General features: G+C 31.5%; 1 protein-coding gene and 1 long non-coding RNA gene across 4 annotated transcripts in view; both read left to right on the top strand.

The window, feature by feature from the left end:
* Positions 1-71: 71 nt before the first annotated feature.
* LOC128200382 (uncharacterized) lies at positions 72-2,935 on the top strand. The gene is made up of 2 exons (XR_008252710.1): positions 72-1,400; positions 1,434-2,935. It is a non-coding gene; the product is annotated as an uncharacterized LOC128200382 (long non-coding RNA).
* A 4,905-nt stretch (positions 2,936-7,840) lies between these two features.
* LOC113522143 (uncharacterized) overlaps positions 7,841-14,072 on the top strand; it is a 39,674-nt gene continuing 33,442 nt past the window's right edge. Inside the window, exons 1-2 of one of the 3 annotated variants that reach the window (XM_052893655.1) lie at positions 7,841-7,936; positions 8,102-8,333. In XM_052893655.1, coding sequence (XP_052749615.1) covers positions 8,136-8,333 — 198 coding nt within the window. In that variant the 5' untranslated portion in view covers positions 7,841-7,936; positions 8,102-8,135. Of the gene's footprint in view, positions 8,334-13,751; positions 13,950-14,072 lie in introns of those variants that run through there. The other 2 variants (XM_052893654.1, XM_052893656.1) reach the window with 2 other exon arrangements.

The following is a 14,072-nucleotide window of genomic DNA, read 5'->3' as shown; positions in this document are numbered from 1 at the left end:
ATTTATTTTTATATATATAATTATAATATATATATATATATATATATATATATATATATATATATATATATATATATATATATATATATATATATAATAGTAAATATAATATAAATATAAGTAGTATATAAGTTATATATATATATATATAATTCTATATAATTTATCTATCATATTAAATTCAGTATACATTTTTATAAGTACACATATTATTGACAATGTTGATGTTGTAAATAATCAAGTTGTTTTGATATAGTGAAGTTATACATCGTGTTGGGGCTGATATGGATGGCCGTGGCCTAGTGTTCAGATCAGTGGTTCTCAAACATTGATACACAAACAGTCTGTAGTAGAGGTAAATTAAATTACTAGTATGATAGACCTATTTTTTTTCAACTTGTAAAAAGTATGTATTTTAGTTTTTTTTTTTTTTTAATTTATAATAGAATTAATAAAGCCAAAAATAAAATATTATAAACGTGAATGTGATTACGTTTGAATCTTGAATGGTTAGTCAGTCATACAAACAGCTGAACGCAACGAATGATTGAATTGAACAAAGTTTGTTACATAGATGGCTCGTATCTTGAACTAACACATAGGATATTTATATTATAACTAGCTGTATCCCGCGGCTTTCCCCGCGTGAATCAGTATACGAGTATATATTGCTATGTGCTAAATTCGGATATAACCGTTCAGTATTTTTGCGTGAATGAGTAACAGACATACATTTTAACAGACTTTCACATTTATTATAGTACTAGAATATATACGGGTTGTTACACCTGGGCTCAAATATTATTGTGACTTTATTGTTAAAAAGATTTGATTTAAATTTATATTTTTTGTGCAACCTTGGCTCTTGGATTAAAGCGCAAAGAGTTTGAGAACCACTGGTTCACATGACATATTTTGGTATGGTTTAGTTAATTTCTTATTGACTTCAACTAAAAATAATGTTTATATTATATTTTAAATTGAAAATGTTACAAGTTTTATTGTTAAGTAAGTTAATTGTTTTTTTTTATTAGTAAACAAATATCTCAAAAAATTGAGTAGTCTAAATGTGACAGAGTGAATAGGTGATCAAGTGGCTAACGAGTCTGTATGAAGATGATGAATTCTGAATTCCCTCTGAGACGGATCTGCGAACCTACTTAGGATTTACCAGTGACACAGTGACACTACGATGCAAGATAATTGATCATAGATTGTATGAGTTTTTAAATGTGGATTTGGGGTACAAGTGAGTGAAGGTGAGGTGAGGATGAAGGTGAGGTGAGGTTGAAGGTGAGGTGAGGATGAAGGTGAGGTGAGGATGAAGATGAGGTGGGGATGAAGATGAGGTGGGGATGAAGGTGAGGTGAGGATGAAGGTGAGGTGGGGATGAAGGTGAGGTGGGGATGAAGGTGAGGTGAGGATGAAGTCAGGTCAGTTACCCTCACGTGACAAATTCACTGGGGATGCTTCACGTAAGATTTCTTAAGGGTCGGCATTGCGCGCTTGATATCCCTGATGTTATAGGCGTTCATAGGCTACGGTAACCCCGTTTACCATCAGACGGGTCGTATGCTTGTCTGCCACTATAGTAGTATAAAAAAAATACGATATATTCATATTTTTTACGTGCATATTTTATTTCATCACAAATTTTTATACGTTAAAAAGTACAGAGTTTAAGTGTGTAGTGATATATCTAGGTTAAAATACAAAATAGTTGCATTATTTACAAATTTTTACACGTAACAAAGTTCTGGTCATTTTTTAATTTGCTGATATTAGTTGCAAGGGAATTTTGTAATTTTTTATCATTAACTAGCTAACTTTAAGCTCACTATTTCATAAGCTTAGATTTCAGATATAAAACCAATGAAATTGACTACTGTTAGATGACAAATCATGGAACAATATACACCAGATTTTAAGCTAGTTCTTCGCGACCTCTAAGCAAGACCTCTAATATAAATTTTTCCTTAACATATAGATATATTAATTTTATTATATTAACAAGATTTTAATTATGCTGTTAATTTTATTCATTATGTTTATTAAAATCATAACATCGTTTTTATTCTCCACTGATTAAGGTGAATTTTTAACATTAATAAATCTATTTTTATATAAAGAGAGTAGGATTTTTTTAACAGTAACCCGCCTTTCTACTTACGAATTTCGACCTTGTGAAATAGTTGATAAATATGAATTTATTTTTACAAGGTACGACCAGTGTAATTTTTGCCAAAATAGAATTCTAGTAACGTATGAGGGGTGTGGACAGAACGGTGTGCTTGTTTGTGATGGTAGCTTTTCCCATGACTGTACCCATCAGTATTTTGCATCAGATGGGTCCTCAGTGTGTTTACCAGTCAAGTTTACTTTTAATTTTTAAGTATGAAAACATTAGATATATCTAACAGAAGATGGTTTTTATTGAGGGGTGCCAAAAAGAAAAAAATATTTTTTTTTTAAAGTTTTCGACATCAGTTAAAAGTGCTTTATATTTTTTTAATTAATTATTTAAAGGTCTCTCGATAAAAGGTGTCTTTTATTAAATTTGATTTGTAAATGAGTAACAAAGCTACTGTTCTTATGTTTTGATGTTATATTTTTAATGTAAAAGTGTTATAGTAAGATAGAAGGACAGACGAACAAATCTTGTCACAAATATTTGATAGTACTGCCAATTCTAGTATTCGACATTTTGTATAAATAGACAACCTCAAATTGACTGTCAAATCTCTAGTATTTGTATGTAAAAAAAAAAGTAGATACGTTATGTCAAGAAGTGAACATTATACAGCATTATAATAAAAATTAAGACGTGAATTATATATTAAAGTATTTTTATATTTAATGTTCGTATTTGTTTTTGTTGTATCTTCTTCAAAGGGGGTTTTAATTATACAATAATAAAGGTAATTGTTGTTACAAAGTGTTTTATTTTTAATAACTATATACAATCAAACAAAAAGCAATAATTTTGTTCAATAACAATGAACAAAAACATGTACATATTATTTCGTTATTGTAAACCAGAGGGACACTTTGTACAGAAGTCGTTTCCTTGCCCACCTCTGTGCCATTAGTGTTTCTACCGTTAAGCAGTTATGTTTGCATGGCTGTTTTGGTTTGAGGAATAACACCTGAGTCCTCACGAATGGCAACAACGCATGGGGGTATTATAGGCGAAACAATACGTTATGTCTGTTATGTCCATGGTATTGCTCATGTCTATAGGCCACGGTTACCACTTTCCGTCAGGTGGGCTGTTAGCTTATTAGACATTCTAAGTTTCATATAAAATACTTTTTTTCTTTTGTTTCGTTAGGAACAAAAGAAAAAAAGTGTTTTTTTTTCACAATACATGCACGTCAATACACGGCATTTTATTTTTATTTCAATTTTATTCTTCAGCATCAAAATTCTAGAATTTTGATAAAAAGAATTGTCCAAATCAGTTTAGAATTGACGGAGATATGTGGTAAAAAAAATACAATTAAATTGAGAATTTACTTTTGAATGTAGTAGGAAAGACGAATACTTAAGCCAGTCATCTAAAAGTATATAGGTATAAACATTGGTTCTTTGCGAGAGGTGTCATGGTGAAAATGTGATAGCACCATTGATATAGTATAACTTACTACGTACTTATATAAACTTTAGGATAGCACAGAGTACTTTCCACTATGCACTGTGATTTTTTTTTCATAGATGACAATGATATGGTAAATCCTCCTGCGCTATTGGTATACGCTGGTAGACTTCTAGTGAGATTATAGGTCATTATATATGAATCTAGGTCAGTTGGCCTGTTGTGACGAGTTCATCAATAATTAACCACGAATTACGGGAACCGTGGGAAATCAACCTGCTAGAGTTTATTTATTGGACACATAAAACTGATCATAATCATAAAAAACTTATGCTAGGTTACAATCCAATTGCATTAAGAGCACAGCTTGAGTAATCCATGTAAAAACAAGTTGCAACAGAATGTGCAAGTCACACGAGCACATTAAAAATGTACAGAAAGTGCTATATAAATCTATAAAAGATAAAACTACAAAGAAATAATTCTATGTGTTCAATTAGTTACGAGCATATTTCACAAAACAGAGAAAAGTGTTTTTTTTTAAGAGTAAATATTGTAGTGAAGTGGAGTCTGGAGGCCATCCATCGAGATACGATGGATGGCCTTTCTAGACTCCATCACTAACAAATCTTTTCCACCCCATGCTTTGGTGCTAGTATAGTATTATATTATCTGTGGCTATAGTGAATATGGTCACGTTTTACCTAAAATATTTCAACTTAGCCAACTTTTGCAGCGAGCTTACGCGGTCTCTTTGTGATTATTTCTTGTAATTGTTTATATTTATAATAAGTTTACTATTGTAATCTTTTGGAGGAAACAATAAAGAGTATCTATCTATCTATCTATCTATCTCTTAAACTAATTTATTTGTTGATGAGTTTTTCCATCATTTTACATTATGTTGAGCTCTTTTTTCTATCTTTTTTAGTATTATTATTTGTCTGCTATGTTTTGACCAGACAATTTTAATTATACCTCTCCATTCTAATGTTGCTTGTAAGAGATCGCTATTTATAGTTTTGCTCTTTATCTTGCTTTTATGTAATTATTAGAATAGACATGAGATCTTAAAGTGTTTATTGTTGGGATCTTAGATTATAGATAGAGTGTCTCCATACAAAAGCTTCGAGAAAAGTGGGTTAACTTTTTATAGAATTTTGCGTGATAAATAGTTATGTTTCCTTCACAACTTCATATTTATTCTGTTTTATAATTTTTGCGTCTTTTTAATAATAATAATAAACTTTTTAATGCGCACAGTAGATATGTATACAAGGTGTATTTATACAGAATGTGCATATACAAAAGGCGGCCTTATCGCTAAAAGTAATCTCTTACAGATAACCTGGCATAAATAATGGATAAGTACAGAGAGAAAGGTAGATGGCGCAAGTCAGACACAGTAAATACATAAAAAGAATCAAACAAAATGCAAAATATTCTAAATATAAAAATAAAATTACAATACATAAATATACATATATAATATAAATAATAATACATAGACATAAATACATTAATATACTAAATAGATCAAAGTAAATCACAAATAGTAAACGTCAAAACAAATAAGAGAGATAGGTAACATAATGAGATTTTAGCAGCCTCTTGAACGAGGCAAGAGATTGTGCTGATCTAATAGAAAGAGGTAAGGAGTTCCAGAGACGGATAGTTTGGATAGTGAAAGAATAGGAATAGAATTTAGACGAATGATGTTTTTAATGTGTAAAAACTAATTTTATTTATTAAATAATTAAATATACATACGTCAATATACTTATGTGCGTAAATATACAGAACACTTTCGTAATTTACATATCCTATCTCTCCTTTACGCGATTCTTTTTAACCCCATTGTTCCTGATTATCTTAAAGACCGATTTGTGTTTCTTAGTGAGGCCAATGGCCAAACTTCACGCAGTGTCAATAATCTCCGTCTCAAATTTCCAACTCACTCCACTTCCTTTTATTCCAATTCCTTTACTGTACAGGCAGTTCGTCTGTGGAACTCACTACCTACCTCTATACGGTGCGCTCAATCTCTCGCTAATTTCAAAACCTCTGTTAAAGCCCATTATCTCTCCCTTTAAGTAACTATTTTTTCCCATGTTCTATCTTCATCTTCCAGTGTCACTCTCTCCTGTTGTATGTGTACTTTTAAGTTTGTGTATGTTTATGTATGTATTTGTTTATGTATATATATGTATATACATGTATATGTATATATCTTTGTATATATTTGTTTATATATAATTAGTACTAATATAATAGTGCGCCACCTACCCTTTATTTTTCTTTGTTTTCTCAATGTTCTCTACCCAAAGGTTGTCTGGAAGAGATTGCTTAGCGATAAGACCGCCTTTTGTATCATTTCTTATTACAGTTAAATGTGTTTACTATTCTATAAATGGTGCAATAAAGTGTACATAAAACACTGATAAAAAACGATTCAGCTTACTGTCAAAAAAAGTTGACCTGTTTTTGAGATTCGATGCTTTATATAATCTAAGGTTGGGATATTTGTCATTGTTAACTATAGTGCACGTAATTTTAGACATAGTACATTTAAATACACATAGTGGAGATTTAAAAGAGTTACTATTGAGTTTAATGCGGGTTCTTCTCAGCTGAGGGAGACTTTGTACAAAAGTCGTTTGCTTGGGTACCTCTGTCTCATTCGTGTATCTACCGTGTAGCAGTTGTGTTTGCATGGCTGTGTTTGTTTGTATTATAATGGCTGTGTTTGTTTGTGTTTGTTAGTATAGTATATTTTGCTTTAGTTTTTTTTAGTGGATGATAATAGAATGGTAACCCCACCCGTGCTATCGGTATACACCGGCGGGGCACCAGTGAAGGATGATAGGCGAAGATGTAGCAGGTCAGTTAGTTAGCCCATCGTCACAAAATCAACAAGAATTGTTCACGATGGTTTTCAGAGGAAATCACTTCGACCTAATAGGGCATATTGCTAGCAATGGCACTGTCAAACTCCACTGCTAAGAATTCCTTTCCCCCTGGCAACTATAGTTAGGCTTTGGTGGTGTTTAAAGAGGGACGCTGCTGCCTATCTCTAGACCATTAAGTACATGAGTATTTTCCATAGATTGATGGATTTTCTTACGACACCCATGGAAATGGAAGGGGTAGCCCATTCTATGCCGGGACCATACGGCGATATCCATTACTTTCTTCCAACTCTTGTACAAAATATTTCTGTTTGTTTTATGATGTTACGAGATATTTACTTCGTATTGGTACTTAGAGTCAAGATTTCACTGTAATATCAAATTTTAATTTAAGACATAGGTACCTTCATATTTATAAAAATGTCAATTTTCTTATTATCCTATTTTAGCTAATAAAACTGTTTTGTCTCTTATGTTCAAAATTCTCAGTTTGAAAGAAAGTGCCAAAAAACTATAATAGTTAAAAAAGGTTTGTAGGAGGTTATACTTTTTTTTATTAATAAAGGGGTAAACTCTATGTTTTTTTATAGTTATTGATTTGGAACGTAATTTTCTAAATTTTAGATAACGGTGCTCAACATTGATCCCTATGTTATTGCTATTTCACACCCTGTATTACGGTATTTTTTGTGTTAAGCAATTTAGTCGATATTTTGGAACCGATTTTAATAAAATCTTTTTTTTTTTTATAAGAAATTGGATTTCAATCGCGACAAAATTTTTATGTGACCAGCATATGATTCCAATCGATTGCATAATACTTTAATACTAAGTCTACGAAAAATAATCATTCATATCGATACAGAACCGGAGAAGATATTGCGTTACTTGAAAATACGATTTTAACTGTTTCGTTTTTAAAGTTATTTCAAAGGCGTAACACATAAATAAAATAAATAGATACACTTATAAACATGCAAAAATATTTATCCATCTACCTACCTAGATAAACAAACGTACGTTTAGATAAAACGTTTTATATTTTTGAATAAGGCCGCAACAATGTACCCACTAGGAAATAACGCGGACGATTCTGAAGTGTCACATCTTTAAATAAGTTTACTCTAAACCTAACAATTTAATTTGACTTTTTCGCAAAATTACTGATTTGTGTACCACCATAAATTATAATTATAATATTTTATTAAAATATATTAGAAATTCAGTTCATATTAATTATTACAATAAGGATATCAAATCGAAATATAAATTTTAGAGAAAGCATTAGAAAAATGGCGCTTCAGAAACGACCGCAATGTTTCTATGCAGTTTAGATGCTTGACTAAGTAGCCAAGGACGGTTTACTTTTAGATTGTGGTGTGATTTATAGAAAATATAATAAAAAAAATATCTAAATACGAAATAAAACTAAGTACGTACCGATTTACATATCTGCTTATTTAATTTTATATTTATTATAGAGATTAATTGGACTTTGGATTTCATAATCGATCTGTAATAATAAAACTTATCATCTCCTGCACGAAGCGTGTAAGTACATAATAGTCATGTTATGCGGCAGTTCTCGTTTTCTTAGTAGTACGTCAACCGTTGCGAATACAGCGCGCAAAATGAACGGGATTCCACGGCGGATGTTTTGGCGCGAAATTAAAAGAACCAAATGGCAAAGGAAATTCTCCACAAGTACGAGTGTGGCGAACAATGAGTTCCTAGTAAAATCAACGTTGCCCGATATTGTTATACCGAAAATGAGTTTCACTGAACGGTTATGGATAGATCAAGCAAATTTCAAAAATCTTGTTGCATTGGTAAGTACGTGCCTAACTTTTTTATACTTTATTTTATGATCACTATGAAATAATGTAGGCAAATATAATAGGTACCAATTATACAAGTGCATTATCTACTTATAATGCATGTAGGTATGTCTACCGTCTTTATTTTATTCACTGAATTTTTAAAATAGCATGTAATTATATTACTAATTTAATTGTAACTAAACGAAGTCTAGATATGCAATAATTAATATGAGGGGTCTTAATAAAGACGATAGAAGCAAAAATAATATTTTTTAGTAATTTTATCCGTTTGTTTCTATCTGTGTGTTTGTTTTAACATAACGCTAAAATAACTGCATCAAATTGGATGCGATTTTTACATTTGTGTTACTAAAGGTATAATTTAAATTCTGCTGTATTTTTCATCTTGATAGGACGTATAAAAATGGTATATTTAATTGATTTTCCTACTTCAGAAAGATAGTTTAATATAATTAGGATTTTGTACAACTAAAACCTTCGATTGAACCATGTCAAAAGCCATTAGATTAAAATTAGTTTTTATTATCTTAGCATCGACAATTTACTAATTTTTTTTCAAATAGACGGTCATATTTTTTAATAACATTTGTAGTAGGTAAAGACTAACTTTGTAAATAAAAAAAAAAAAAATTCCAGCGCTGATATAATTCTCGGTAATTATAGACTTATGTGCTAATAAATAAATTTCATTTCAATTTAAAAAATGTGATTTACCTGATAAAAAAAATATCAATTATGTTATGTCCATGGTACTGCTCATATATATAGGCGACGGTTACCACTTTCCATCAGGTGGGCCGTCAGCTTGTTTGCCATTCTAAGTTGTATAAATAAAATTTAAATGTGGCAGAATAAGATTGGACTATTATTTTCTTCTAATGTAACAACTACTAAAATGTATTTTATTCTAGCAAATATATATATTCATTTAGTATTCTAATTCTAAAAAATTGATACAACCGAATTGAGAACTTTTTTCTTTTTAGTCTGTTGAAATGAAACATTTTGGTTTTTTTTTTTTTCTTTACCGTTTTCTTTTCTGTTTCACCTATATATTACTTAATAAATGTTTACATTACTTCATAAAACGTTTCTCCTACACTAATTAAAAAATAAGGATAAACTTAAAGGAAAAATTAAGTGATTTTACGTAATAACTATAACCGTTCACAAAAAGGGCGTAATAAGGGTTCTTAAAGGTCGGCAACGCGCACGTGACATCTTTTCTGTCGTTGGCTGCGGTAAACTCATTTACCATTAGACGGCTGTATGCTTGTCCGCCATGACAGTATGAGTAGTATAAAAAAAAAATAACGTATAACCTACTTGATAATCTTGTTTCTTACTCGCTCATTGTTTTTATTTATGCACTAGCGATTCTGTTTGGCTTCGTATTTGGATAAAATTTTCGATAATAATATAAAAATACATATTAATCGCTGACAATGTAGCTTTTATTGGTGAAAGAATTTTTAAAATTAATTAGTTTTTTAGTTTATTTATCACAAACAAACGACAAGATATTTATTTGCTGTGTCGTCCTCACATTGAATGGGTCACATCTTTCTTTCCCGTGGGTGTCGTAAAAGGCGACTATGGAGGACGAGGGATGGGCAGCAGTGTCCCTTTTAAAACATCACCAAAGCCTAACTGCTATTTATTTATTTATTTATAATATCACTAGCTTTTGCTCGTGACTTCGTCTGCGTGACCGAAATATAAAGTAGCCTATATCTTTCTCCATCCCATGTAGTGCATATATATATAAATTTATAGTAATTGTTCAAACCGTTAAAATGCTATAAGATAATAAATAAACAAACACATTTTCACGGGGGGAAAGGGATTGTTAGCAATGGAGTTTGACAGCGCCATTATTATTATATATTATTAGGTCGACCTCCACGTCGTTCCCCCTGGAAACCATCGTGAACAATTCTTTTTGAATTCGTCACGATGGGCTAACTGACCTACTTCATCCTCACCTATCATTACAGATGGGCAAAGCACCGGGTTTAAACCCGGTGCTTTGGTAAAAACCCAATAAACACCCATAAACTCCCATAATCACCCAAAAAAATAGGTTTTTACGTATTTTTTTGAAAATATGTAAGTAATACCAATAAATTATTTTTATAAATTGTATTGATCAATTCTACAATATTAAATAAAACGTTAACTAATAATATTTCAGGAAATTTTAAAAATCTATTTATAATAAAATGAAAGTAATTAATTTTCAGTGTTTTCATGTTGCAGTTGATCAACATGTTGGCCTTTTGCTTCCCGTAGATACTTTAAAATTTCTTCATAACACCTCGTTCGCACACATGGCCGTATATATTTAAATTCTTGAGCCACTAACAGTCCGAAATACTCATTTCTTTTATCCTCTTCTCCATAAATTAAGCATTTAGAACAGTTTGTTTCTTCTTTCAGTAAATTTTCTTTTACTTTATCCTCGTTTTTTTCTTTGTTGCGACGACGCTGGGTAAATCATCTGGACACTGGGTCTCACTATCGCCAAATATATTTGGAGATCGGCTTCGGCTACGGCTTGGCAGACATTTTTTTCTTTCTACAATTTTAAATTAAATTTATTAGAATAAATGCTTCGAACACACGCGATCTAAGTACCTTTTGTGTTTATTATACCTTACCTACCTAGGTATAAAAAGAGTACTTACGTAGATTTTCTTTATTAACTGTTTTATACGAAGATCTTGATCTCTCAAATTAGCATCCATTTTACTTCCAGTGATTATCAACTAAATTAATAATCCACAAAGTATTAAATAACGTTTTTATGAAATATTTAGCACAAAAACAATACCCTTTAAATATCGATCGTCAGTAACTGTGGCTGACTTACCTATATTCTAGCAAGCAGGACTGCCAGATGTGAAGGGGAAATCCCCAATAAATTGTTGCATGTGACTGATGATGTGAGCATGTTCGTTTCATAATAAAAATGTTGCCAGGTAACCAAAAAGTCGTATGTTTTTGTGCGAATTACGATCATAATCTTTACGATCGTACATTAAAAAATAGACAAATAATAGTATGAGTACGATTTAAATCGTATATCTGTCAACCCTGCTAGCAAGACAGCGACAAAATCACGTTGCATAACAATGTAGCCCAAGCTTATATCTTATGAAATATACGGAAGAGATACGGACTTAGAAAAAACAGAAATGTTGTTCTTTGTGGAAGTCATTGATGAAATTCTATGTATTTTAGCCCGCAAACTTTCTTCAAACAAAAACAGCGCCATCTAGTATCGAGTTCTGTAATTATCTCTTTGTTTATGGATTTGAAGTAAGACCGCCACGCATGCAATACATTATGACTGGGGATTCCCCTATTCGTCGACGCTGAATATGAGGCGACGACAATCACTGTCAAACGTGTTCACTATTACTCTGACTCTGGTAACGTGACTTCCTGGTAACGTGTTAGGTAGGAAAAGCAGTAAAAAAGTGCATATTAAGGGAGCAGATTTGAAATAATATTTATACTTAACAAGAAATAATTAAAGGTAAGTGGATTTTTGAATGATACAATTATATCATGATCACTTAACAATTTTAACTTAAAATTAGATGTATTATTACAAGCTTTTATTTAGCTTGCGTTATGTAAATAAAAGTATGTAGGTATGTTCGTATGTTGATGCAATTATCCTCAATCCTCAACCGACTGGGATAAAATTTTCCATACACGTTTATTTTGGATGATAGTGCATAGTTAGCTGAGAGTCGTCATTGGATAATAATGGTGGATAGCCTAAGATGTGTACTAGATATTTATTTTTAACATAATATGCGTAAGTACCTAATCGAATTAAAGAAGTTGCTGAGAAAAATACAGAACAATACGATAATAAACTAGCGTCTGCGTTTAATCCTCCGAGGAGATGTAATTTTACAAAGGTTTTTTGTATTTATTTTATTATTTTTTTAATAAATTTATTGTAAATAACAAGAAATAATCATTGTAAAAAAATAGGCACTCTATTGTTGAATTTTCGTCAGACCAACTAATCATCGTTCATTTTTTTAGGTTCAATGGGGAGACCTAAAGATTTACGCATATGGGAGCACTACCGTACTTTACCAAACAAGTCTGTTTCTTGCAAGCTTTGTAATAAGGTCTACAAATTCAGTAATGCTGCCAAAATGCTTCAACATCTTATCACTTGTCCAAAATCTCCAGAAACATTAAAAGACTCTATGAAACTTATAAAAGATAGCTCGTCCAAAACCAAAATGTCTGGACTGTCAGAGATAGAGACAAATGATTCTTTTATAAGCCCCTCGTCGTCTGCTAACACTACAATAAATGCTGAGTTTCAAGACACCGATGATCATATAAAAACAGAATTAGCGAGAGCTATATTTGTAACAGGGACGCCATTATCGATGGTGCAACATCCTTTATGGATACAATTTTTCGAAAAATTGCAACCAAAATTTAAAATACCTTCACGTAAAGCTTTAGCGACAAAATACTTAGATAAAATATATAGAGAAATGCGTTTTGAGTTAAATGAGGAACTAAATGCTTGTAGTTACTTACACCTTCAGTGCGATGGCTGGTCTAATTTAAGAAATGAAGGAATAATAAACTTTCTTATATCAAAACCTCAACCTGCATACGTTAAAAGTTTGAATACAGAAAGTAATCCTCACACTAGTGAATACCTTAGCCAAGAAGTTGAAAAAGTAATGAAAGTGTATGGAGCAAATAAGTTTCTTGTACTTATTGGCGATAACGCTAGAAATATACAAAAGGCATTCGAATTAACAAAACTCAAATATCCACATGTTGTTCCTCTCGGTTGCTGTGCACATATCCTTAACTTGTTGTGCCAAGATATTGTAAAGATACAAGAAGTAACTGTGTTTATTATGCAAGCCATAAATATAATAAAAACTGTTAAAAGGAGTCAACGATTAAGTTCCTTGTTGATAAAATCAAGGCAGGGTGAAGATTCTACACAAACACTAAAATTGCCTTGTGCTACAAGATGGGGAAGTCATGTTACTTCGTTAAAAAGTTTGAAAGCAAATAAGATAGCTTTGCAAATATTAACAGTTAGAGAAGATGTGGTAATTTCAAGAGATATTAAAGATTTAATTCTAAGTGATGATTTCTGGACGAAGACAGGGGAATGTATAAGTATTTTGGAACCAGTCACTGAAAGCATATTTTACTTAGAGAGCGACCAGAATCGTTTGCATCGCACATACATTACATTTAGAGATGTACAAGCTAAGATACGTTTTGCATTAAATGAGATTTCGACATTGAGCGAAGAAAGCAAACAGCAGATTCTAACATCAGTATCTTCAAGATGCAATATGGCAATGAGGCCAATACATTTTGCAGCATATATTCTAGACCCCAGGACTCTAGGAGTCGAACTTACTCAAGAGGAAGAACTTAAGGGTATGGAGTTTATCTACAATTTAAGCCAACACTTAAGTTTGTCAAATGTAATGGCAGATTTGGCGTGTTATAAAGCTAAAGAAAACTTTTGGGCCAGAGGATTTGTATGGAGCTCATTAGATAGCATTGAGCCCCTAATATGGTGGAAAGGTATATATATATATATTCTTTATTGCACAAAAACATACAGTAACAGTCAACCTAACGCAGTGGCATAGGAAGTAGTGAGTGGGCAGTAGTAGTGCAAGACAGAAATTTAAATAAATATTTACA

Source organism: Galleria mellonella, unplaced genomic scaffold (genome assembly GCF_026898425.1).
Source record: "Galleria mellonella isolate WM207_F2 unplaced genomic scaffold, CSIRO_AGI_GalMel_v1 utg182, whole genome shotgun sequence".
Lineage (NCBI taxonomy): Eukaryota > Metazoa > Arthropoda > Insecta > Lepidoptera > Pyralidae > Galleria > Galleria mellonella.
This window is presented reverse-complemented; position numbering and strand designations above follow the sequence as displayed.